Source organism: Alligator mississippiensis, chromosome 1, assembly GCF_030867095.1.
Source record: "Alligator mississippiensis isolate rAllMis1 chromosome 1, rAllMis1, whole genome shotgun sequence".
Taxonomy (NCBI): Eukaryota; Metazoa; Chordata; order Crocodylia; family Alligatoridae; genus Alligator; species Alligator mississippiensis.
In genome coordinates this window covers 112,894,918-112,922,762 of record NC_081824.1, presented here as the reverse complement: position 1 = coordinate 112,922,762, position 27,845 = coordinate 112,894,918, and the positions used below count along the sequence as shown (strand labels likewise).

At 43.8% G+C, this 27,845-nt stretch overlaps 1 protein-coding gene across 3 annotated transcripts in view; it reads right to left on the bottom strand.

The window, feature by feature from the left end:
- Positions 1-24,250, bottom strand: part of L3MBTL3 (L3MBTL histone methyl-lysine binding protein 3) — a 164,790-nt gene extending 140,540 nt beyond the window's left edge. Inside the window, exons 1-2 of one of the 3 annotated variants that reach the window (XM_059712941.1) lie at positions 24,136-24,250; positions 12,874-12,985 (exon numbers count right to left, since the gene is read on the bottom strand). In XM_059712941.1, the coding sequence (XP_059568924.1) occupies positions 12,874-12,985; positions 24,136-24,218 (195 nt within the window). In that variant the 5' untranslated portion in view covers positions 24,219-24,250. Of the gene's footprint in view, positions 1-12,873; positions 12,986-21,963; positions 22,203-24,135 lie in introns of those variants that run through there. The other 2 variants (XM_014611069.3, XM_014611070.3) reach the window with 2 other exon arrangements.
- Between the last annotated feature and the right edge of the window lie 3,595 nt (positions 24,251-27,845).

The window sequence follows — 27,845 nt, the reverse complement described above, 5'->3', positions numbered from 1 at the left end:
CACACCAGGGAAAAAATAGACTAACTCCACTGAAGTCAAGGGAATCAAACTGATGTAAAACTACATGGACGTGTGATCAAAATCCATCCATATACTGTTCCTCATACATAAGAGGTAAGAGGTAACATTTAAGCAAGTAAAAGCTATACTGGCAATCTGTCAGAAGGGAGCAGACTTAGATTTCATAGACATTGGGACTGGAAGCGACCTGAGAAGATCAAGCCCAGCCACCTGCCCAAGGGGTAGGAAGTCAGCTGGGGTCATAGGATCCCAGCAAGATAGGCATCCAAATTTCTCTTGAAGGTGTTCAATGTAGGTGCTTAAACTACCTCCAATGGCAGGCTATTCCAGACCTTGGGGGCTCGGACAGTAAAGAAATTCTTCCTTATGTCCAGCCTGAAACAGTCTTGCAGTAGTTTATAACCGTTCAACCTCGTCATCCCTTGGGCACTCTGGTTAACAAATGTTCCCCCACATACTGGTGGTCACCCCTGATAAATGTATAGGTGGTATAGGTGATAAATGTATGTGTATAGGTGATAAATGTATAGATCACCCCTGAACCTGCGCTTTTCCAGGCTAAAGAGCCCGTAGCTCTCAGCCTGTCATCGTAAGGTCTGTTTTCCTGATCTCTGATCATGTGCGTGGCTCTTCTCTGGACTCTCTCAAGCTTCTCCACATCCTTTTTTGAATTGTGCGGCCCAAAACTGGACACAGTACTCTAGCTGCGGCCTCACCAAGGTTGAGTACAAGGGGAGAATGACGTCCTGGGATTTGCTTGAGAAGCATCTATGGATGCAAGCCAGCATTTTGCTCTCTTTACTAGCCGCAGCATTGCATTGAAGGCTCATGTTCATCTTGTGGTCAATGATGACCCCCAAGTCTCTTTCTTCCATAGTGCCAGCCAGCATAGCACTGCTGAGCCTATAAGTATGCTGCAGGTTTTTCCTCCCAAGGTGGAGAACCTTGCATTTTTCAGTGTTAAACACCATCAGGTTCTCATCCGCCCATTTGCTGAGCCTGTCCAGGTCAGCCTGGATTGCCCTCCTGTCCTCAGGTGTGGATGCTTTGCCCCAGGGCTTGGTGTCATCAGCGAACTTGGCCAGTCCACTTCTGACTCCAATGTCCACATCACTAATGAAGATGCTGAACAATATTCATAGATTCACAGATGCTAGGGTCGGAAGGGACCTCAATAGATCATCGAGTCCAACCCCCTGCATAGGCAGGAAAGAGTGCTGGGTTCAGATGACCCCAGCTAGATGCTTATCTAACCTCCTCTTGAAGACCCCCAGGGTACGGGAGAGCACCACCTCCCTTGGGAGCCCATTCCAGACTTTGGCCACTCTAACTGTGAAGAAGTTCTTCCTAATGTCTAGTCTAAATCTGCTCTCTGCTAGCTTGTGGCCATTATTTCTTGTAACCCCCGGGGGCGCGTTGGTGAATAAAACCTCACCAATTCCCTTCTGTGCCCCCATGATGAACTTATAGGCAGCCACAAGGTCGCCTCTCAACCTTCTCTTGCGGAGGCTGAAGAGGTCCAGGTGCCCTAGTCTCTCCTCATAGGGCTTGGCCTGCAAGCCCTTAACCATACGAGTGGCCCTTCTCTGGACCCGCTCCAGGTTGTGCACATCCCTCTTGAAGTGTGGCGCCCAAAACTGCACACAGTACTCCAACTGCGGTCTGACCAGTGCCCGATAGAGGGGAAGTATCACCTCCTTGGATCTGTTCGTCATGCATCTGGTGATGCACGATAAAGTGCCATTAGCTTTTCTGATGGCTTCGTCACACTGCCGACTCATGTTCATCTTGGAGTCCACTAGGACTCCAAGATCCCTTTCCGCTTCCGTTCCACCAAGCAGGTCATTCCCTAGGCAGTAGGTATGCTGGACATTTTTCCTCCCTAGGTGCAGCACTTTGCATTTCTCCTTGTTGAATTGCATTCTGTTGTTTTCCGCTCACATGTCCAACCTGTCCAGGTCTGCTTGTAGTTGTTCCCTCTCCTCCGGCGTGTCCACTTCTCCCACGACTGGGCGGTATGGGTCCAAGGACAGAACCTTGAGGAAACCCACTGGCCACAGGGCACCATGATGATTGACTTCCATCTATTACTACCCTCTGGGTCCGACCATGGAGCCAATTTTCCAGCCAGCAGATCGTGGTGGACCCAAGGCCACATCTGGCCAGTTTTGCCAAAGGTGATCATGGGATATCAGATCAAAGGCTTTTTTTAAAGTCAAGATATATGACATCAATCTCTTCTCCCTTGTCCAGGTGATAGGTCACCTGGTCACAGAAGGCCTAACCCACAACAAGCACATGCTGGCTATCCCTCAGGATGTTGGCATCAGCCAGTCCATTAAGGATGGCCTCTTTAATAAACTTTTCTAAGACCTTCCCTGGGATAGAGGTCAGGCTGATGGGCCTGTAGTTTGCCGGATCCCCTTTCCTCCCATTCTTGAAGATAGGCACTACATTAGCCTTCTTCCCTTCTTTGGGCACTACACCAGAGCGCCAGGAGTTCTCAAAGATCTGTGCTAGGGTCTGGCCTATGATGCTCGCCAGCTCCTTGAGTACCCTGGGGTGTAGATTGTCAGGGCCGGCTGACTTGAAGGTATCCAGCCTCTCAAGGTGTTCCTTCATGAGGTCAGCATTGATGGAGGGCAGGGGATCATCCTCACCCGAACCTCCCTGTCCCGTAGTGAGCATGGGCGTCCCATGGGACTGATGAAACACCGACACAAAGTACCCATTTAATAGGTTGGCTTTTTCTGGGTGTCAGTTGTTAGATGTTCCATCTGGTTTAGCAGGGGTCCAATGTTGCCCTTGCCTTTTCTCTGGCTCCCCATATCTTTTTCAGATGAAAAATAACTTTTTATTGTCCTTGATACTCGGAGCTAGTTGGAGTTCAGTTGCAGCCTTGGCTTTCGCGATTTGCTCCCTGCAGGACCGAACCAGTGCAGGACTATTCCTCCTTGGAGGTGAATCCTGCCCTCCATCCTTTGTAGGCCTTTCTTTTTAGCCTCAGGAGGTCTGCTAGATCCCTGGAGAGCCGGGGGGGTGCTGTGCCCTCTTACTGCCTTTCCTTCGAGATGGAATAGAATTAGCTTGTGCACTGAGGACTGCTCCCTTGAGGAGCAACCACTCTTCCTGAACTTCCCTCCCCTTAGAGTCATGCTCCCTTAGGGCCTCACTGACAAGCCTCCTGAGCTTGTCAAAGTCAGCTTTCCTTTAGTCAAGGACTTCAGTGTTGCTGACTGACTTGCCAGCTTTACGGCAGATGTTGAAGGTGATCAGCTCGTGGTCACTGTCACCCAGCTTCCCATCGACCACTAGGTCGCTGATTAGGTCGTCCCCAGCTGCCAGTACCAGGTCGAGCAGTGCGTTACCTCTCGTTGGCCCATAGACTTCTTGGGTCAGGTAAAGGTCGTCCTCTAACAGGAAGCTTTGCGACCGCTCGGATTTTACTGAGTGATCCTCCCACAAGATGTCTGGGTAGTTGAAGTCACCCATGACAACCATGGTCCTGGAGTATGCGGCCTCAGCCAGTTCCCGGGCGAACTCCTGGTCAAGCTCTTGACTTTGGGTGGGAAGTCTACAGTAGACTCCCACCGTTGTGTCCCCTGTGCCGTGGGGCTCAGGGGACACTTAAGACACTGTGAATGTGGCTCAGAAAACTATACCTAGGGTTCATGCTTTATTTCAACTAGATGAATATTACAATTAATTAAGGTTGAATTACCCACATGCTTAACACGGTGCCCCAGCTGGAAGCATAGTGTAGCTACCCTCCCCTTAACTATGCAGGAGCAATCTACTCACATCACAAGTCCCCACCTACAAATGTATATATATGCTCATATAACTCTTTTAATGGCATTTAGATTGAAAAAATGTAACAAAATTTGTCCATACAACTTTAATTCTGTCTATTTGTGCACATGCATCACCAGTCACGTCATCATTGCAATGTGATCACAAAGTATTTTTTTCATAGGACCCCAGCCTTGTTTAGTACAAAGGCCAGTCTGCACAGAAAACATGGCAGCTCTTTGTGTTTTTTAATTCATCCTTCATTTACCAGGCCCTGTTTTACCTGATCTATACAATCCAAAGTCTGCAATGCATGGGTTTTTTTACTTATGTCTATTAAGCAACAAAAAAGGATGCCTATACAATTTTTTTAGGTACTCCAACAATTTATAAATGTAACTCAAGAAGAATTAAAACAACACTTTATGGCCATCCACAGTTCCTGAAGGTTCTTCTAACCCTTTCCTTGCCTTTAGAATAGAGGAATCCAGCCTCAGCATACAATCCGGCTGACTACCACCCTGGCAATAAGGAAAAGAAGAAACAGAGAGATAACCTCAACTAGGCCCAACCCAAGTTAGGACTCTATAAGTTAGAGCCAACACCAAGAGACCAACAGCAGCCAGTCTAGATCCCCCTAGAGCTGGCATTCTTTTCTTAGAGATGCCATCTCAATTAACAAATCATTTCTTTTTGCACTAGTTTCAGTCTCTGAATGATTTTAGTATGTCCCATGTGTGCTGAAAAAGATTAATGCTGAGGTCACAAAGACTTGGATAACACCATACATTCAAAAGGAAGGGTTGCAGCCACCTAACCAGACACAGCTGATAAAAACCTGAGAGAATTGTGGCAATGTACCTATCCAACAGAAGCTAAAAGCATAGGATCACCCCAAGGTTACAAGCTTTGTTTTTTAACAGCAGATGCATGACCATGCATTCCCTCAAAGACACTCATATTACCTTCCTCCCATCTCATCTTCATCACCACAGTCCTATCTGAGCTTACCTTCCACTAATTCATACTTATCCTTCTCCCACTGTCACCTAGACATAGTTCCTTACTGTTTCTTTCCCGTAGTGCTCAATCATCACCGTAACATATACAGAAACAGGGAACAACATATTGCTGCCCCAAGCCAGAGTTTGGGACCTGGTTCCCTACTGCAGGCTGCAAATCTCTATCCCTCCCAAGAAAGCTCAAAGCTGCCAGCACTTTCTTCACTGCAGATATTGAGCCCTTCTACAGCGAGGGCAGGTGCAGGCAGACAGCACCAGGGAGGGATGCCAAAGCCAGTGCTGTGGCGGCTCAGCACAGTTCCTTGCCACCCAATCTTCTGTTGCCCCAGGCCAGATCCAACCTATTCCTGGGCTGGATCTGGCCCAAGGAGCATAGTTTGCTGACCCCAATGCAGAGGATTCACAGTCATTAATACATTCACCTTTGCTGAAAGCTCAGCCAGCATTAATATCTCCATTTTACACATGGGGAAACTGGAGACAAAGGTATTTGCCTAAAGCCACATAGTAAGTCCGTGGCAGAGCAAAAACTAGAACTCGCCCCCCTGACCTCCAAGTCTGGTCTCATTTATCCAGAACAGACTACATTAATGCCTGAAGCACTGGATATCCAAAGTTCCTCTTGGCTGGAGTTAGGAGTGGCAAACGTTCAACATTTCTGCATACTCAATGATATGTATCTCAAGTTGGGATCCAGAAAATGAGGAACACAAAACCAGTGGCCATCTGCCACAAGTTAGTTCAAGTGACTTGTTCAGCATTGCATAGGAAGACTGCGGTAGAAGCAGGGGTAGGTCTTAACTTTCCTTTGTGGGATTCACCTGCATTAACCACAAACCCTGCAGCCCTCTGCCTTGTTTTCTATGTGTGTTCTGATGTCTATAGGAAACGAGGTAGAAAGAGTTCTACTTACTACACAAACCTGATCCATTGTTATTACTAAGCGAAGAAAATGTAGTCTAGCCTGAAGTACTATAAGATGGGTATGTAACTGATTAGATTGTTGTGCTCAAAGAACAATCATCAATGGCTTAATGTCTAACTGGAAGGAGGTAATGAGTGGGCTTCCCAGGGGTCTATCCTGGGTCAAGTATCATTTAGTAACTTCATTAATGCCTTGGAGGATGTGACTGAGTGGACAGTTTGCAAATATGCAGATGACACCAACCTGGCTGCTGCAATGGTAAGAAATGGCTCCTGTGTTGATTAAAAGCGGGGGGTCCCCCATGAAAACAGGTCACACTTTGACTGTACACACCTACACTGAAAGCTATTTTTTTGCAACTTAGCTAGAAATATCCCAAAACACACTACTTTACCCAACCACATTCACAGTCGTGTTTGTTTTAAAGCACTCACTGCCCAGCCTTGTTTAATTTCAGCATTTTTTAGCCACCCTGTTTACTTATACCATTTTTTTTACAGCTTAATTAAACTGTATATAGCAACCTGAAATTGTATTCATGTAGCACAGTGCTGTTTAACTGGTAGCCTATGGGCTTACATTGTGTCCCCTGGACTCTTGCCTAGCCACTTCTCTCCATACTGCAGCTAGAGCCTCTGGGTTCCCCCTCCCTCCTATAGCTGCTGCTGCTTGCCCCTGCCCCAAGGGTGAGAAAGTGCAGTGTGCTGTGTGAGGAGATGAGGTTGAGTCTGAGACTGGCACACAGGGAGTGGGGAACTGTGCACATGCAGTACAGCAATGGGGAAGGAGGAAGGGGGAGAAATGCAGTGATAGGGGGGACACAGCTCTTGTCTGGGCAGAGTGTAGCAATGGGAAAGCACTAAGAGGAGTAGTGGGGGTTGCCCAGTGCAACAGTGCAGGAGGTGTCTGTGTGGGTATGTGGTGCAGCAATGGGGTAGGAAGAGTATCTGTGCAGTGCGTAGTCTAGTGGCCTGTGCCTCATCTGGTGGAGCTCACACAGCATGCAGCTTCCACCGGTGCATTCCTCAGGGCATTTGGCCCCCAGGGGCTTCAACACTGAACAATCCTGATGTGGTGTATTCCTGCTCACTTTGAAAGCACAGAATTAACCAACAAACTTAAAGCACTCAATAAATTTTTAGTCACTGCATTTGGAAGCAATTTTAAATTATTACAGCTTTCAAATGTAATGAAAACACTTAAATCTTGATGTGATGGTGTTTCTGCAAGTATTCAGGATGGAGTGATTTAAAAAAAGCGGGTACTTCACATTTACACATGCTCTTCTCTTCAGAAGTTATCAGCTCTTTGACCTTGCAGAGCAAGTAGAAAGCAGAGAAGTGTTTCAGATGTGCACACTACTTTTTCTACCACATGGAGGAGTGCTAAAGCCTGTAAATGTGTCAAGAGTGAAGTTATAGATTACATTTACAGTGAAGTTATACATTACAGATACACCATACTAAAGGCACTTAAAATGCAAGCATCTGCAGGTTAAAGCTCATTAAGTCATGCTAAGTACCCTCTGGGTGTCTCAAAGTTAGGCCACTTCAGGCAAGGGTTAACTCTGGGCCATGTTACATAGTTTGTGTTATGGTAACTTTAGTCTGCTCCACAGAGATAAAATGAGCAATCTGCAGTCTTCCAGTATCCCAGGATGAATTGCTTTCAGCCTACTCCCACACCCAGAGCAGGGAAAGAGCCCAGGGGTCCTGGATCCTAGCCACACCCCTACTCAACAGCCCTCTAGTAGCAAGTCAAAGCTGTGCAGGCAAGAAACAGTATTAACCCTTAACATAAGAATGCTCACAGTACGCTCTAATATTAACACTGCTTAACATTCCACAGTATAACCCTTAGACCATACTAAATCTGTAGTATTTTCCATCCAAATATCTCAGAGTTTAATAAACTTACATTAAACTTCTAAAAAGATTAAACTTTATTAAAAATTGCATTCTTGCTCTTTTACAGATGTAGAAAGTGATACACAGAAAAGAAGTCAGTGGCACAACTAAAAACAAAAGCCATAACACCTGACTCCCACCCCTTATTTTAATCAAAATACGTTTTAATTACATATTAACAAAATGATATTCCTGTTAGTAGTTTCAGAAATCTCTATATTACATTGTGTGCCACAAGAAAATATCCATAATGAGCGGCAGACAAAAATTAAGAAACGGTATTTGGCAAACATTTCAGAAATTCTAAATAACATTTTGACTGTATACTCCAAACACTTTTTTCTTACGTTATCATGAACAAACAAATCAACATTTTTGTTCATAGAGAAGCTTGTATTCATGTAAATACAGTTATTTATGTGACAATCTGCATTTTCCTCCTAGAAAACACATTTGTTTCAGATACTCTTGCCTGAACATCTACTGATGAAGCAAGTTATGGATATAGTAAAAAGAGAAAAAAAGAGTAAGGAAGAGATTTCTTTTAAAATAATAAAAAATTAATATAAACTGAATCTTCTCAGGGTAGACAAACAAATGTGATGCGACCTAGATGATGAAAACCAAAGCTAAAATAGATAAGGTTCAACATTCAATTTTCAAAACAGTGCTCGGACACTTTATGAGTAATCCATCACTTGAAATGCACTCAAAACATCTGAATAATTCTGAATTTGTGAAAGATACCATCTGTTCACACCCACAAAAAAGCTAACAGAAAAAGGGCTAAATTCAAAGAAAAAATTGTTTGCTGTGAATACTTTGACTATTGTTTATTATTTATTGCAGGAGTGCCTAGTAACCTTAGTCTATTAGTAATCAGTAAAGAATATAACTCTAGGTTTGTGTGTACTTTTCAAAATGAAAAATGACATAACCTTTTTCTTATTTCTGTGATAACATCTATTAATGGTTAATATCCTTACTGGAACAAAACAAATAAAACACTTTATGAAGAAATGGAAATGTACTCTAAATGACTGCTGTATGTTATAAACTGTAACAGGGCAAGGACATTTTTATATATTTACCCAAATCCAAGACAACTCTAAATTTAAGAAAACCCCCACCCCATATTTTAGAAGACCCCCCCCCCCCAATAATTAGGCTCTTTACGTGGAAAATTAGAAATTTTAAATTACAAATTTTCCATGTAAAGGATCTAATTATTGGAGGGTCATATTAAATTAGTCCCGCCCACTGCAGCAGTGGGAAAAGCAGTGGCAGGGGGCAAGTAAAGGGGAGGCAAGCAGCCTAATCCCAATCCCTTGTTCCCCCTGCCTGCCCCTCACCACTTCCCACCCCCCAGTGTCTGCCTCCCTTCCACCTGTCCCCCCCCACCCCACAACTTGACCCGCTCCAGTGCCTGCCCCAGGCCCGGACCTGGCCAGGATGCTGTAGCTGCAGCTGCCCAAGCCAGTGCCACATCCAAAGCTGAAGCCAAAGCCAAACCCGAAGCCAAAGCCATAGCAACTCTCTGCCACTGTGTGATCTCCCCAACACTCCCCCATGCCTTACACCACGCAATCTCTCCCATACTCCCCCACACGCTCCTTCCCTCCCCCATACTACAGTTTCCCCCATGCTCCCTTCACAATCTCCCCTACACTGCCCAGCCCTTCCCCCACTATACAAACTACCTTGAGCCACCCTAGCCCCAGCCAGAAAGCAGCAGCAGTGACAGCTCCAACCCTAGACCCAGCTCTGGCAGCGGTCAAACACAGCTCCAGCTCCAGCTCCAGCCCAAGCCCCAGACTTGGGGCCAGAGCTGCAGCTGCTGCCTTCCCCAGGTTGGTACTTGAGTGCAAGATGAGGCTTTTTATTTCCCCATGTTGAAGGGGGCAGGGATCTCATCTTGGATTCAAATAAATACAGTAAGTTCAGACTACATCAATTAAACACTGCCTAATAAGTAACCCTCTTCTTAGATCAAAGCTGAGTAAAAGTGTCCAAATAACATTCCTTTCAATTCCCAGTTTCACATTTATTAACAGTCATATGAAGCATGTCAAGAATGGAAGGTCTTAAATCTTTTTTTTCCATTTGGATTTTCTATGTTCATTAGAAAGGTAAGGTTTCTCTACAACTATATTCTTCTAAGATGGTACACATAAAGGGAAAATAGATACTATAAAAGTTTCTCAATTAGTGCAGTATTAATCTGATAGTAAAGGCTGCAGAGCTTGCTTTCCAAAGTAACTCAGAGCCATTCACTCCTTACATCATTTGCTCTATCACTTTCTGTTCTGGGCATATTTTCTCCACTGTTGTAATTCTTAAGAGCTCTTAAATCTTGCTGTGTTATTCCTCCATCTTTTCCTTGGTTAACCACAAGGTCAGTGACTAACCAGGACATGCCTACCTGGTCTGTCTTCTGGCATCCTAATCTCATGCCATTACTAGTCAAGTTTACAGAATTTCACTACATATACTGTAACTTGGTTCTTCATATACTTTTTTATTAGATCTTCTATCAGCTCCACCCATCATTCTCCAAGCCCAACAATCTGTCTCTGTACTTCATTTTCAAAAGTATTTAGCTGTCTTTCTTCCTTCAGTACGTATTCAGATCGCAGGCTTATAAAACAACAGGCTTTATAATGGTTTTGTATATCTGAAGCTTGGTCTTTGTCAACTGAGCAAAAGAGTTCATTTTCTCTCTCATGAAACAATTACTGGCAACCAATGCTATAAACTACTGATATCTTTGGTTAGTGTTGGATAGGTAAGCTTGCCCAATATCTTTCTGTCAGTTTTTAAACCCATATTTGGTTTTATCTTCATTTATCCTAAACACATTTTACCTAAAGCTTTCTTAAAGCCTACAATCATCTTTTGTACCATTATTTCTGTCTACCCAAATCATCAACAAGTGCAAAACATTGGGGCAGGCTATTTACATTTTGTAATGATCCTTTCCAAACCTGCATTAAAGATTATCAGGGATAGTTTACGTTCTTAACCATCTTTATTTAGAAGCTGGATTACAGCCTGAAAGTGAGCGTTTATAATCTTTTCAAAACCTTTTTGTTTTTTAAACTTTTACTCTAACAACTCTAAATGTTTTTGTCAGGCATATACATACAGTCTTTCTTTCAATGCCACTCTTGACTTCAGTAAGCAATGAGTTCCATAGGCTAACTGTGCACTGTGTGAAAATGTACCGTGTCACATTTGCTGCCTTTCAGTTTTACTAAATATCCATTTGTTCTTGTACTACAAGACCATGTGGATAGAATAGCATGATCTACCTTCTCTATATTATTTATTTTAATGCATCTTTCTCGTGACAATTATTTATCTCTCTCAACTCCTACTTTCAGGAAAACACAACAGTCATCAAAAGCTTATACTTCAGACCAATTTCTGGACTTAAGCACACATTTAAGCAAATGCTTACCTGAATAAGGAAATATTTAAGTGCTTTCCTGAACTACTCTCTTTATATGCAAGTCTTCCATGACTCTATATATTGTTGCCCAGCAGCTGTTCTCTCTCTCTCTGTTTCTGCTCTATATCTTTCGAGATAAGGTGACTGGGACTGAATATATCAGCTCAGTTTGTAACACTGACTTATAAAACATCACTCTAATGGCTTCTGCATTATAACTTATTTATCCTGAATTTACCTACTGGCTGCTTTTAGAGCACTTCACTTGAACAGCAGAACACCCCAACCTTAATGAGGCACCCAAGGATATAGAATTCTTCAACCCATGGACATCAATGAATGGCTTCCTGAGACCCTAAATGAACTATAAAACACCTTATCAATGTCCATCAAAATGGAAATACTGTATGTGAAATACTCTACTTTCACCAGTAAAAACTGTGTAAATGATGGCCTCAGATAACATATCTTTGGTTAACACAACTAAAGGCATTCTACAAGCGGTCCCAAAAGCTTAAATAACAGTTTTGACAGAAAAAAATTCATAAATATATAGGTGATCTTTAACAAATATTTTATTTTCAAAAATATTTAAAATAGAAAATATCCCTGTTATCATAATAAACTATAACAATGGCCTCTGCTTTGAAAGGAAATAATACACAAATCCTACTCAGATTTTTTAAATGTTCCAACCTTCAGGACTATACATTTTATACACACTGGGCATATCACCAAAGCTCATTACTATGGCAATGTAGTGTCATCAGGCATGAACCATGATGCCAACACCACTGTACAGTAGCAACGAGCTACTGCACAGTAGCTCATTGCTACTGCACAACAACTGCTAAAAATAGCCAAGCGGTGTCGGAACTGTGCAGTTACTCTGGTTACTGCGCAGTCATTCAATACTTGCTTAAGCACTAAAGTACTAAATGACTGCGCAGTAACTGGCATTACTGCAGTTATGATGCCACTTGGCTAGTCTTAGCAGCTACTGCACAGTAGCATTGGCATCATGGCTTGTGCCCACCAATGCTATGTCGCTGTAGTGATGTAACATCTCATGTAGGCGTGCCCAGTGTGTATAAAACAAATAGCCCTAAGCGTTGGAACATTTAAAAAATGTGAGTAACATTTGTGTATTATTCCCTTTCAAAGTAGAGTTCGTTTATTATGATATAGGGATATTTAGTATTCTTGCTTAAGGAAGTACTAAATGACTGCGCAGTCAGCTGCATGTGTAGACACGTCCACTGCTAGTTACTGACCACCCACCCAACTTTTATGCAGGTCTTTCACACAATGAGACAGGGAAAAACAATTAAAAAAAAGATGCTATATGACCATAAAAATGACAGGTTACAGGCATTACCTTTTTGTTATTTACATTGAAAAGACTGGAAACTGACAATATCACTGAGCACACTGTTCAGTCTAAGCTTCTGATTTGATCTTCTTTGATTTAAAATGTATTAGTGCTAATTCTGTATGTGTACATGGTAGCTGCCATGTCAGTAAACGTTATAATGGAATCAAGACCTTTTGTAGCTAAAAGCATGTTCTTTCTCCTTAACCTGAAGAACCAGATTTGTAATTCACAGTTGTAAGGACTCATATCTTCCACAGATGAAGCACAGAGACCATCACTACACATACTGACCAGTGAGTTACATGTATTCCCTTTTCCCTCTGCACTTATCAAAATAATATTTTATTACATTTATTCAAAATATAAATTTCTTATCTTACCTTCAGATCACTTCCTGGCAAAGTACCTATGCCATCCTTCCAGTCCATAACACTAAATACATCAAACTCTTGGCCACTTCCACTTGAGGCAGATTCATTCATGATGCATGCACTGGAAAATAAATTGCAAATCTGAAAATGCTAACAACAATTTGATGTTCAAACTCATGGACATTTTTTCAAGCATACTCTGCATAATTAATATCAAACTGCCCTGCACTCACACCCGCAGTGCCCAAACCCTGCTTTTCCAATGTGTTTTAAACATGAGTTAACATCATGAAACACAAGGTGAAAATTTTTTAGAATCCTTTTAAAAGTAATACCAGCAGTCTATCCACCATTCATTAACGAGGCTGAACTGGAGGGTAATCAGAAAATTCGAATTGCAAATAAGCTCTCACGGGAAAAAGTATCATTTTTTGGGAAAGCAAAATACTTTAATAAATATGTTAAGAACTGATTAAGAGAACTAGCTTGTTCTTAATATCTAGTAATATGTTTAGGCAGGTTCCTTATCCAACTCCAAATTAAACCTCTTGCTTGAAATTGGCATAGTTTTGCTGGATGACTCAGGGGAAAAAAATCAAGCATTTATGGATGTGAAGATTCACAAAATATTTTATACAAATATATTTATTTTAATTATATACATTGCTCATACAGAGTGGATTCCTGTCTTACTGGACTTAATTTTACTAGATCTCTTTTTACTTCACTGTAGTGAAACCAGAAGACAAAAGATCTGTTTACCTTTATAAATAATGGATTTCAATGCCCTTTCCTGCTGGAGGAGTTTCTCTCAAATCAGTAACACAAGCAATAACAGTTATACACCACTTGTCACTGTTCCCTCATTGTAATCCACTGCCCTTACAATCACAAAAGGGTCATCAGTTACATTCAGCTGCAAAAAATGCTAGCAGCCATTTGTCAAGAAAGGTTGTTAACTTTTCCTCCTCTTGCAAGCCTAAGAATATTAGCAGTATGGGCCTGTGCTTGGTTTTATGTCTGTTTCACATGAAAACAAAGTGAGTTTAAATACTTCTGTGCTCTGCACAGCAGCAAAATTAATAATTTGTAGCAGACATATTAGCTTATCCTCTAGTTGCAAACAATTCCATTAGCAACTTATTTTTTCCTCAAGTGTATTTAATAGTCATATTTATATAAAATATTTTGAAGGTAAATAAACATTTTGAGAGTCTCTAGAATTCACTTCCTGCCTTTTGACACTATTTCACTTAAACTCTTCCTACAGAATGTTTGCAAAGTTTGTTAAAATGATCAATATTTGAACACCAAAATATTAGTCAGTTTTGTATTTGAGCATCTAGGTCATAAGGTTCCATTCCCCAACTGTTTGAAAACTACTTGTAGAGTTACCTTGGCTTAAAGGTTCAAAACCCACTTCCTGCAAATATTCACCTATAAAATCTAGTGTTTCCATAAATGCTAGTGTAAGCAAATTTATTCACTACACCAGTAACAGAAAGCAGATGGAAGAGAGGTGTGAACACAACTGAAGTTAATTCAGGTCTGCTGAAAGTTTCTAAGTAAAAAATTGAGATAGAACAATGTTTCAACACACAAAACTAGTTCTGCTATAGGAAAACTATTCCATTTCAGTTTGGGCTTTTTAATTTGTAAAATCAGTCTGAGCAACTGAATTAGGTCAAGATTTTACATCTGTCTTTCCCTTAGAACTGGGCATTATGACATTTAAAGTCTCCACTTCTATGTCCCCAACTGTGATTGTAGTCTTTTCATTTCTACGTTTTCCTCCAATTTTCTAACAGAAATGCTGTTAGAATTTGATTCTGCCACCCTTACCCTCTTGCCTTACTTTATTACGGTGTTTCCCAACCAATGTGCCGCAGCACAAAAGTGTGCCGTCAGAAATGAACAGGTGTGCCGCAAAATTTTGCCATGACAATGAACTACAATAGGTATGAAGATGGGGAATGCCTTAACAGGTGTGCCGCGGAAAAAAATTATTAACATAAGTGTGCTTTGGGCTGGAAAAGCTTAGGAAGCACTGCTTTATTAGCAGTCTCACTAAAAACACACCACCAACAAGAGACTGTGGGCAAAATCAGGACCCCAATGAGGAATTATCTTGCTGTGATCCTTTGACCATAGCTAACTTCCTGCCCCTGGGGCAGGGGGATTGACCCGATGATATTCCAAGGTCCCTTCCAGCCCTAGTGTCTATGAGATCTATGAAATCTATTAATCACTGCCATGAAGAAAACTTGTGCGTTCATCAGACCCATGTGATAGCTGGGGCTCAAAGATGAGAAAAGGGCCCCGAAGAGGACCTTTTGACAAAACCTTACATCGTTTTTGAACAACTCTGAACTGGCAAGTTGAAATGGATCATTTTTAAAAAGCTTTTCTTAACTTCAATTATTCCACATAAAAAGTTGTAAAAAAACATGCCCTAGGTGCATATGTAATTATTTTATATTGTGCCAGTAAACAAACACTGTCTCAACATAAACTAAAAATTCCCAGACCTTCAGGGACTATCCTTTGACACCCCCACCGTCAACATTCCTCATCTGAAGGTCAACAAATATGAGCTGTTTGCCTAAAGAAAAAAGTGAAATCCAAGGCTAAGCTCCACTAAGAATCCCATCTCCAACATGCAGATTTATCATTCAAGACAGACTCAGCTGATCTAAAATATGACAACCATAAAGAAACAGGAAGTCTCTCAGAAAAACATGACCAAAACCCATAAATGCCTAACTTGGATTGTATCTGGAAACAAGATGAAAGCTAATGCCCTCACCTTCTATATGAATGCCTTAGCTAAGCTTCTCTGTGAGCTGAACGTCCAAGTAATCATAAAATATCCCTTCGCTTAAACCACATTGCAGTAATCCAATCTGTAGGTTTATTATTATAATGCAAGTTGTTCCAATTTCTCCCACTGAAAAAATGACAATGGAAAAAGACCATAAAGATTGCAGAGGCTTGTTTCCTCACAGTACCTGCTGCCCCAAGAGAGAGAGCACCTCAAGTGAGGAGGGTGATAGTGGTTACAGCAGTGTCCTTAGAGTCTGCTGGTGCTACTTTCAGCACTGAAAACACTCTGTAACAGTGTGATTTGAAGAGAATGAGTTAGGGAAGAAGGAAACCTAAAACCTAAATCTACTTATCCTTGACATCTATTTAAAGAGACAAAAGTAAAGAGAATATTGACCATTCAAGTCTATAGGGTAATGTTTGTTCCCCTCAAACAAGCAACATATATTTTAATTTGATTACTGCTATCAGTCCACTGCTGCCTCAAGTAATAACAAATACATTTTGTAGACTTGGCTGTTTGGCAAGAGTAAAAAATGGAGGGACCAAAACATAAGGTTCAGGGTGAAAACCAACATTCATTATTGTTTTTCCTTCTTTTAAAAACAATGAACCTAACCACATAGGTACAATTTGCACTTTCACCCACTGGTTCTCTTTTCAGACTTCACGGCTGTCCTCTTTGCATGGTGAAAGAACACCAAGAAACCAAAATTAGATTTCCCAGAGATGGCTGCATTTCACAAAATATCTGCCTCCTAAATTTCTGGAGGCTGAACATAAGGGGTATTTGTACACATGCTTGTGCCGCAGCAGGTGCATGCATATGTATAAATGGTGAAATGAACGGAAGCGCTGAGAAAATGGCAGCAATGCACTTTTAAACTAAAACACATTAAAGGTATTTTAGTTCAAAAGTGCACCACCACCATTTTCTCAGCACTGACATGCATTTCTCCATTTATACAAATGCATACGATGCAGAGACACAGCGCAGGGCGGATCAGCTCACAAGCAGAGCAGACTTGATTAATCGAGTCTCCTCCAATGCACTAGATCTCCAGCACATTGGCGCAGACAAATTAATGTATACAAATGCCCACTGAGGATGAAACATCTGAGACTGGCAAACTATTTCCTCTACCCAAAGTGGTAAGGGAAAAGAAACAGGCCAATTACAGAAATTATGACAGGAACGAATAAAAGGAAAACAAAGAATAAAATCACATACTGTGCCTAAAACACAGCATATTGAAGGCTATGGTGAGCTTTATCTATTCTCATTTTCATTTTCGCATTCAAAGTTTTGATTTGTTTTATTGGAATAATAAAACACTCCTTTTGCAAATCCTATCCATCACTTTATCAAAGAAATCAAAGATTAGGTAAACTTTGGCTGCAGTACTGCATCCAACTTAAGGCAGGATGATGTAAAAGTTAGGACACAGAATCAGGAGCTAAGTATGCCAGTTTTAAAAGCCTGACCCAAAGTTTATTGAAGTGACAGATCATCTGACCCCAGCACACTTTCCTGCCCAGGGCAGGGGGTCGGACTCAATGATCTAATAGGTCCCTTCTGACCCTGAAATCTATTAAATCTATTAAGTCAATGGGAACCCACCTCTCCTCTACTTGATTAGTGTGTGTCCTCATAGGTCTTAGGCTAGAAGTAGACCTTGCCAAATGAAGCGGATCAGCTGTGCTGCAACATGTCATGGCACAGCTGATTCCTTTCACTGGGCAAAACAAATTGCCCCTTGTCTTGCCTACTGACTGTGCAGGACAAAGGACAATACATTCTCCTGGGGCTTTGGGGACCTGATCCTGCAAACCCCAGGAAATCCCTGAGAGTGCCAGCCCAGCTTTACCTGCTTACTCAGACAGGTCCCTGGAGTTCCCAGACCTGGGTCTGGGTAAGGAGGGAAAGTCTAGGTTTCCCTCCTTACCCAGACCCATCCCAGAGTCTCTAGGGGCCCATCTGGATAAGCAGGGAAAGTCAGGCTTTCTCCACTTACCCAGACTGCCTCTGGGATCTACAGGGACTCATCTGGGTGAGCAGGGTAAGTTGGGCTTTCCCTGATTACCTACACCACCATTTTTCAACGCATGGGTCGCAACCCAAAAGTGGGTTGCCAGACTATATGACAAGGTCGCGAACAAACTTAAAAAATGGATCAATAAACTTTAAAAATGGATTCTCCTTTAAAGAAGAAAACCGTGGGAAACCATGGCTATTCCCTTACAGGCTGGCAGAGTTCCAGTCTGCAAAAGGATGCTTGGGGCCCCCATACACCCACCCATTGCCCCACACACTGGGAGTTGGAGGAAAGGGGTAGCAGGTTGGGAATGAGGGGCACTGGCAGGGCCAGGGGGCTGTTTTCTATTTAAACTATTTACTGGGCTGGAACTGGCCATCGATGTTTACAAATGGGTCCCAGTACAGAAAAGGTTAAGAACCACTGACCTAGTCCACCCCAGTGGGGTGAGCCTTCGTAAGTGGGGAACGCTGACTTCTCCACTTACAGAGAGGTGCCCCAAGGTACCACAGTCTGCCTCTCTGTAAATGAAGAAAGCCAAGCAGGTGCTCTGAGGGAACTGCCCGGGGCAGCCAGAGACTGCAGGCAGGTCAGGCTGCCCACACTCTCCCACCACAGAGTTAATAGATGTTGGATGTAATAAAGCAGAACAATTTATTACTACCGTTTGTTGCACCACTAATTTGCTTCTGATATGGTGCAACAAAGGGTAGGGACATCTATTTACTTACCATTTATGCTGCCATAAAAATGTTTATGGAGGCACAAATGTGACATTGAATGATATCTGTTTCTAGCCTTAGAGAAATTACTGTATCTATCTCAGTTTGCCATCTAAAACCGTAATATTCATTAAAAATTGCAAAATCTGTTTGAAGCAGTGCTTTACATCTTAAATTTTTTTACATAAACTTTCTGTTTTATACCTATTTAATATATTATTAAAATACACAAGTATCTGAAATAAGACTGCTTGCTTTCTTTAGAAAAAACATTCACCTTTACCAACTGAGACAATAAGAAATGCACACTCACAGAACAGTTGCTTAACAGGAATGATAGAATTAAAAATTAGAACTTCACTAGTTGGGAAATTCTCTATTTAAATATTTCAAGCAAAGAAATAGGAAGGAATGTGTCAATTAAACCTACAAGCATCATAGGGTTATGTTCTAAATGGGTCAGAAGGCAATAATAAATGGTGAATGCCAGCGAGTGCTTCAAAGTCCACATTTAAAAATTGTACCTGGCATCTACTTGAGTTTTGATAATTTAAGCTATTACCCATGCAATTTACAAGGAAGTTGTATATGTGATTTTAAACCAGCAAGTGGACCCAAGGCATCATGGATACTCAGCAATGTTGACTATAGACAAAGGATGTCATTTATTTCAAGGGACAGGCATCATTGAAACAACAGTGACAGTTGTCAAAGCTTGCTGTTACCAAAGTCAGAGTGACAGGAGATAATTCACCATCCTGACGAAAGTTAACAAATCTGCACTAGGAGGTAGGTCCTCAAAGCCACATGCAATGGCATAAGAGGGACCTCTCTCCATTGGAGTCCTCCTCCCGATACTGAATTGTATCATTGCCTTTCCATGGACAGTCGATGCACAGCAGAACTTGACCCAGCTGTCCCGGTGTGCTGACCAACTGTAAAACTACAGCAAGGGTCCAGCACCCCGTTAAGTGACCACTCCCCTGTTTTCTGTGGGATGGAGACTGGAATGTATTTCATATTTCCCACTTCAAGAATTTGCTTTCATTTTGTTTTGTGACTTAAAGGAACACCATCAACTCGGGAGGGAGGAAATATCAGACCTCTTGTTAAATTAAAATTGCTACAAACACCATGGTAGATTACTGCATTCAGAAGAGAATAAAAATACTTCTTTCTTGCAGTTTGCATATTTGACAGTACTTTGTAATCATTTAGTTTCGTTATTTTTCCCTTTTTATGAAGCTTTTTAGTAGAGTAACAAAGGAGATTAGTCATTTAAAAAAAAGGAATTTATGAAGGTTAAACCATCAACACAAGAAAAGGGACTAAAGGGAAAAGAAAAATTTGGAAAATGTTAACTCGTTAAACTGACTACATTTCAGGTTGATGCGCTTTTAAATACTACTTCTTCCGCTCTTTTTCTGTTCATTTTATTTTAGATATTTCTTCTTTCCTCTTTGCTCTATTCTCTAGGGACACCTCCATATGTATGTACCTATTTCTCAGCATATTCTCTTAAACTGTTTCCCCACAAATGGTCTCTGGCTGTCAGAAAAAATAAAGCCAATTTTTTCTGGTCGAGGTACATCCGCACCAGGCCCAGTAAAGGGGTATGATGCTTTTGCTAGTATACCTACACTTGACCTGCTACAATGCTGCTAGAAAATCTTCTAATGAGAATGTTAGAAATCAGTTATTTACATGTGTTTGTAGAGCTGGTAAAGCACAGAGGACCCCACGCAGGGTAGCTACACAGGCACATAGCTAGTGTATGTGAATGCAGTCTAGAACATGCAGTTGGTCATGCAGCCTACGTTAGTCTCCCACACTTTTTTAAAGTATAAGTACAGCACCATAGTAACAAGGCTTACCCAGTACAAAGTTATGCTACCGATGTAAGTCTATCACTGATGGCCCTTATTTTATTTACTGAGACCTTGTGCCCCAACCACAAAATATTTCATTTGCACTACTTGACCTGGCATGTGTTGTTATTGCCTACAAAGCCCTGCCTGAGTGGAAATTTAATCTGATCAAATCATAGCTCCAAGTAAAATAGCTTTAAATCCTGTTCATTAGTTTTTCTTAATTCTTTGCACCAAATGGCCAAGTTTTATAGTAAACTTCTGCCTACTTCTATTTGTTCCCCCCCGAAGGTGATACAGTCACCCACCCTAGCAATCTTGATGCCCATCTTGCTGGGAACATCCAGTCCTAGCTGCCTTTCCTGCCCAAGTGCAGGGGGGCTGGACCCAATGATCCGTAAGGTCCCTTCCAGCCCCTAAAAACTATGAAACTGAACTCTCTGGAGTGTGGTTTTTTAAGTTCTGATACTGTACTTTATCTTACTTATATGAAAACTTCACGTTTAGGACATATGAAAATCCCACAGATAATTCCACTAAACAATTATCTGGCCATTCCCCCTAAAAGATTAATCACTCCTTCCTTTTCCTCTTTTGCCCACTGTGACCATTTCATATCTACCACTGAGTAGTTAATTATGAATCCCAAGCTTTCCGATCTTAACAGTCACTTGATTACTGAATTTATAAACTTTTCCTTCTGCCACAGTTTTCAGCAGCCGCCACTTTTGAAGTGTTCAGCCAGTTACTGCACAGGTTCAATCACTCCCTCTGTCTTCAAAATCACTGTATTGTATAGTCATTGATCCTCAGAGCCCATCTTCCCTCCGCACACCACTCCTCTGTCTTAATTAGGAATGGTAAAAGAGACGGGCAAATGGATTAACCCACAAAGGAAAGTCATCTTCTCAACCAGCAAACCTCCTGCTCTCTGCACACACAACAGGTGATGTTCAATTAAACTCAGCAAGTCAGAGGAAAGTAGATGTTCAGCATGCAGTCACTTTTTATACAGAGAAAAGGTCTTGAGACCTCTAAAAACACACTTCTGGATAGGTTCCTTGACTTAATGGGCATGACATGCCACAAGCAAGCAAATTAAGTTTAAGCCAAAATTCATAACAAGTAGAACAGGAATCCCAAAGATATGACAGCTCTATCAACAAGTCACTTGCTCCAGTCATTAAAAAAAAAACAGACTGTACGAACGCAGTTGAAGATACACTGCCAAGAATGCCAATAACCCCGAGCTGTCAGGGTTTGAACGAGATGACTTACTGACTTCCATCTCTCCTTTCTCTTGCGTGGAAGTTAATATTAACCTAGTCAGCCAAGCTTCTGGGAATCAGATCATTTTCCTGTGTCAAGGAATCGGTCTCCTCAACTGCATTCAAAGTTGCTTTAGAAAAGCTTTTTCTGCTTTTCCAGATTAGATTTGGGAGGGGGGGAAGAGGGGGGTAAAATCAAGGTTTGTAACAAAAGGTGAATCAAAATCTTGCCCACTTAAAACACTGGCTGCTGCCTTATAAACCCTGCTGAACCAAGGACTGAACAAACCTCGAAGCAGCCGGGGTGCCACCACTGGCCAACAGGAGGGAAAGGCAAAACCTGGATTGCACTGCACGAGACAAATGGAGGAATCAAACTCACTTCCTAGTCCGACCTGCTGCTAACGGGCCCGAGTCACCACCCAAACAGCCGAGCCTCTGCAGGGATGAAAGAACCGGGGCCTTCCTGGCTGCCAGGTACCTTCAGGGCCCTGATTTGCAGGAAGCGCCGACACCCCTCGCGTCGGGAAACGCGCTGCTTGCAGGGCGACCCGCGGGGCAGGGCCCGGCTCCTCCAGGGACTCCCGGCTCGGCGGGGGTCTGGGGACCCACCCGGGCGGCTCCGCGCCGCCGCCAGGGGTCCCCCCGCGGCCGGCTTTGGCGCCCGGGCTTTGCAATTTTTTTTTTTTTTGCTGCTGCTGCACTTGAAACTTTCCGGAGCGGCGGTGCGGACCCGGCCGACCCGCGGGAGACAAAAGCCGCTCGCACTGCAGGCCCCCAGCGGGAAGCGCTCCGGGGAGCTCCGGGCCCGGCCCGGCCCGGCGCGGCCGCGCTGCGGAGGAAGTTGCACAAGGAGGCGCGGGCTCCGCTTGTTGTTTACCGCGGCCCCGGCTGCAAGAGCAACACCCCCCCTCCTGCACGGGGCTGCGGGGGGAGCCGAGCCGAGCCGAGCCGCGCCGCGCCCGGGCCGGGAGCTGCCGCGCCGCAACTTTTCTCTCACGCTGCCGCGTGCAGCCCGCGCCCCCCCGCCCCTGCCCCGCATCGGCGCCCCCCACAACAAGTGTGCGCGCGTCCATAGGTGTATGGACATGTGCGTCCATGTGTGTATATGGACATGCGTATGTGTGTATAGGTGTGCATGCGTGTGCGCGCGTGTGCATGTCGGCGCGCGCGTTTGTGTGTGCGTTTGTGTGTGTGCGTGTGCATATGCGTGTCCGTGCGCGCGCGCGCGCGTGTGTGTGTGTGTGTGTGTAGATCTGTGCGCGTGTGCGCGCGCGCGCGCGGGCGGCTGGGGACGGATCCCGCCCTGCGCTGCACCGGCTGCAGGAAGCGCCGCGACCGGGGAGGGCCGGGGGGGGGGTTGTTCCCCTGCAGGGCAAAGCCGGAGCGACGCAACTTGTTGGGGGGAAAAAAGAAAGAAAGAAAGAAAAAGGGGGGAAAAAGTGATGCCTCTCCCCTCCCTCCCTCCCTGCAAAAGAATAAATAGCAATAACCTCCGCCCCGCGGGGTCCCCGCGCCCCGGCCCGACCTCAGCGGGGCCGGGAGCGACACGCACGCAACGGGCGGGCGCGGCCCCCGAGCGCGCATTTGGGTGCCCGCCGCCGCACACGCGCACACACACACATCCGCGCACACACACAAGCCCAGCGCCCGCACAGCCGGCAGAGGAAAAGCAAGCAGCAAACCCGGGCCGCGCGTGTGCGCGCGCGTGTGTATGTGTGTGTGTATGTGTGTGCGTGCGTGTGTGCAAAGTTTCCCCAAAATGGCGGAAATGGGGGAGCCGCGACTATTTTAAATAGCCCTCCCCGCCGGCTCGCCCCGCCGGCAAAACTCTCGCCCTCCCCCCGCCTCCCCGGCCCGGCCGCCGGCCCAGGCCTCCCCGCCCGAGGGGACGCGCGCCCCGCACACGCAGCCGGGCTATCCCGGCACCCGCCGCCTCCCTCCGCGGCCGGGGTGGCGGGGGGGCTCTTCACACCCCTGCCCCCAACCCCGCTGCTCGCCCGCCCGGGGAACAAAGAGCTGGCTGGGGGGTGCGGGGGGCGCCGCCCCCTCCCCAAACGCGCACCCCCGCCCGCTCCCCCGGGTGCCGCAAGTGTCACCCGCCGCAGCCAAGCGGTGCTCGGCGGGGCAAGCCTGCACGTTGCGTCCCCACCCCCGGCCCCAGCACACGGGGAAAATAAGGGAGCAGAAATGCCCCCGCATCCCCGCGCCCGGGGAGGGTGGGAGCCAGGCAGCAGCGCCAGGCACCTCTTTTCTTTTGTTCCTCTTTCCCACTCCCGCACTTGGGAGCGGGGCGAGGGGCCCCCCGCGCTCCGCACCCACTTGGGAGCCGACTTTCCCCCCGCCTCGAGCCGCCTCCTCGCGGCCGGCTGTGGCGGGGGAGAGGCGCCCCCCGGCTCGGCGGGGACAGGAGGCGCGTCTCCCTTTCCCCCCTCGCGCGCTCGCTCTCTCTTAACTTTCATCTGCGCCCCGCTGGGGGCCGGGGGGTCCCAGCCCGCCCCGGCCCCGTCGCCCTGCGGCTCCCCAGGGGAGGGCAGAGCCCGCCGCGCCTTACCCCCCCAAATTTCTCTCTCTTTTTCTCCGGCTTTCGAGTAGTCCCGACAAATATGGTCCAGGGCTGCGGGCACAAGTGAGCATGCGCCCGTGGAGTCAGGGCTGGGGAAAGGGGAAGCTGCCGCCGCCGCCGCCGCCGGGGTGTCTCATTCTTCCTCCCCTCGCTCGAGCTGCCGCTGCGCCGGAGCCGCTGGGAAGCAGCAGCCGCAGCAGCAGCAATCATCCCTGTTACCAAAAATACAGCCGCAAACAGCTACATCTTACATGCATCCTCTCCCCTGATTTCAAGCCAACGTTGGGAGAATAATAAGGAGAAATATGCAGCAGCCTCCTCCTATTTTTAGCCCCTTTTCTTTTCTTTTGTTTGGGTTTTTTGTTGGGGTTTTTTTTGCAACATTACTTTTCCTTCTAAAGGCGGGCGCTGGGCTGATCCTAACTAATCAGTCGCGTTCATCAAGAGTGGAGAAAGATTTTCTAGACAATAGGTCCCTCCTCCCCACCCCCACCCGCCAAAAAAATCTCTGGTAGCGTTAGGGAAGAGAGGGTCCAGGTACATGGCAATAATGAAAGTGCTGATTTTGCAAACTGCTCTGCGCAAGTAGACCTTTGTGCCCGCCAGTTAGGCTTCACCCCTGGATAAGAGACTGACTCCAGTGCAGGGCCTCCTGGGTTGGTATTGTGTGGAAAATGCTGCTCAGGCAACACCAAGTTTCCTCATGGAGATGTTTCACTTGAGATCTAGTCCGCTTATGAATTAAAAGTAGCTTTGGGTATGATGGCACCTGCCAAAACTCACCCTTGCCAATTTTCATAGCTTCACAATTACAGTGTCCTATCTTCTATTAATATGTTTTTCTCCTTTCCTCGATGTACAACCTCCCCCCGCCCCCCCCCCCCAAAAAAAAAGCTGAGGTGAAGTTCCCTATTCTTTCACTGACATCTGCGGGTCCTGCACCCATGTGAAGTCCCACTTTGAGGATGCAGTTTGCTCGGGGGTTGCATACAGCCTACTTATAGAGCAGTGATCCTCAACCAGGGTGCCATAGCACCATGGGGTGCTATGAGATCCTTGTGAGGGTGTCACGAGTTTGAGGGGGTACAAGTGCTCACTCACTCCTCGTGGTCCCCACATCCCAGGCCTCTGTGTGAGGAGGCCTCCTCACACAGAGGTCTGGGAAAAAAAACACTTCTGTAGAAGAAGATAATGAAACAGATTGTACATTAAGAGCTCGCAAACCTGGACTGTAAACACATTGAAAAAGGAGGGGAAAAATCTCAATCCAAAGAGTCTTAACAATAAATAGAATTTTTTTTTGACACCAGAATGAATTTTTAAATTCCCATTAAGGCTGAAGTAATATGCCCAGATTTCAACTTTCAATATTTTTCAGTTCAAGATTTTATAGCTTGTTCATATACATACATATACAATCCATCAGAATTTGCACCCAGTATTTTTTTTAGCTGGCCCTGTTGTTGATTCACACACAACATTTTCATTTTCTTTGTATTTTCTCATAGAGAACAATTACAGCATCAGGCCCAAATGACTATAATTCATTATGAACATGAATATTCTACATGCCTGAGATACATCAACACTAAATATTCAAAACATTGACAAGGAAACTCTTACACAAAGGTCAAGGATGGTTGTTTAAGGACCAGGCACATAAACCCCTTGGTTATAGTACCTGGTGTCCATAATAAGTATTCCAGTGGCCCAGGCACAGGATTCAATTGCATTTGGCACTATACCCATCCATAGGAAGATGGGTCTCAGCTGAGAGGGGGGGATCTGACAGTCTTGATTCCCATTCAGCAGGATATTTATTTAGCAACGTCCACCATTTGGGACTATTCACATGTTTTAAAACATGCACCTGCTCAAGTGCCTTGGAAAAGGCCCATCTTGCATATACTTAGGCATGTGTTTAACTTTACTACCTTGAGTAATTTCATTGATTTCAGGTGTTTGCAGGATGGGGCCTACATGTATCACATAAAAACATGTGGTCTTGGTTAACATTTCTTAAAGCTGTTCAGCTGAAATATTTTCTACAGGCAGCAGGTTCCTTCAGTAAATGTGCATTAAATGAAGAATAATTTGGCATCCCCTCTCTGCCACTGTGTGACACAGGATACTAGGCAAGATAAACCTATGGTCAGACCCAGTAAATGGTAGTTCTTACATTAATTACAGAAAACAATATTAGCCTTACCATGATCATTATATATAAATAATAACAAGTGTATTAGAGAGCTGAACTAAAAAGCAGTCGAGGAGAAAAATTCTTACTTTCAAACACTGAAGTACAAATAGAGGAAATTTAGAAATATAAAATGTTCACAAAGACTGGACACCCATGAGTTGAAATTTCTGGGTCTGGGTGTTCTGAAATCATCTCTACTGAAGTATAGCTAAAAACTAAATTTTTCTCTAATATCATTACATTAGCTTAGTTCTACAGAAGATCTCATTCTCCTAACACAGATACGCCTATAATATGTAAATCAGCATTTCAGTTTTTTCTCAGTCATTTATTTCTCTATACTACTGGCTTTGCTTGCATGTCAGATCATAATGGTGAATTTTCAGTAAGTTGTGTAAAGACTACATACAATGAGGTACACATTTTATTTATGTTTGAAATATTCTGTTTCTTTTCTTCCAAAGATCGAAAACAGAAAAATTCAGTTAAATATTTAAGAATTCTTGGTACATTGTAATCCACTCCCATCCACCCAGTGCTAGTATAAAATATAATTAGACTGCTTTTTAAACATGTGCTGGGTCATCCTTAAATATTTCCAAAAACTATTAGCAGTAGTAATCAGGGAGCTATACACATGATGATGATCATGACAATTATTATTATTTTTGTTATGATAAAGAACTACACTCAGGGCCAAATTCTACTTCAAATGCTTATGTAGCTCCAGTTTAAGTCAGTAGAAGTCATGAAAGTACGTCCACAAACCTAGCTCCTATTTAATTCAGTAAAAGTTATAAAACTGCATCCATACCAAAAAACTAAAAGATGAAACCCCAGTTTTAAAAAGTTGAAAAAAATCCAAAGGATAGAATTTTAAATATTTCAATAGAATTCAAAATTCAATAGAATTAAAAACAAGTATTTAAACTTGGTCCTAAGCATTGCATCACAGAAAATACGTGGATCAGTAGTTTCTAATAGATAGCTGTCTGATCAAGGAAAATGACTCCGGGAGATTAATACAGGTTCTCCTTCCCTCCTTGGTTCCATCTTTTCCCCCTAAATGTATTTGGGCAACTCAACAAACTTCAATTAATGAAATAAGGGGTTGATAATAAATAGCTAGTAAAAATAATTTACCTTTATTTACATGTTCTTTTTATATGCGTTTGTTTGATTACCATCTTATACAGCCCGTACATTCCATCTGTACTTGGAATACAGTTCTGAACACTTATTTCCCAAATGTAAGCATGGCATTAAGTGTGATTTTGGCAGTATTCTTAATGACAGTATTTAGAATAGCTAAATTTGGTTTCCCTGTGAATATTTTTTATGGTATTTGAATAGGTGTTTGTGTTCATATTGCAGGCAGATACCAATTATTTTCCTCAGGAGTCTATGTATGAACTTATATACATGCAGCTTACAGCTCCTAAAATTTATGTTAAATACCATTCGAGATAGTGAGAGGAAGGAAGCTGTATTATGGATG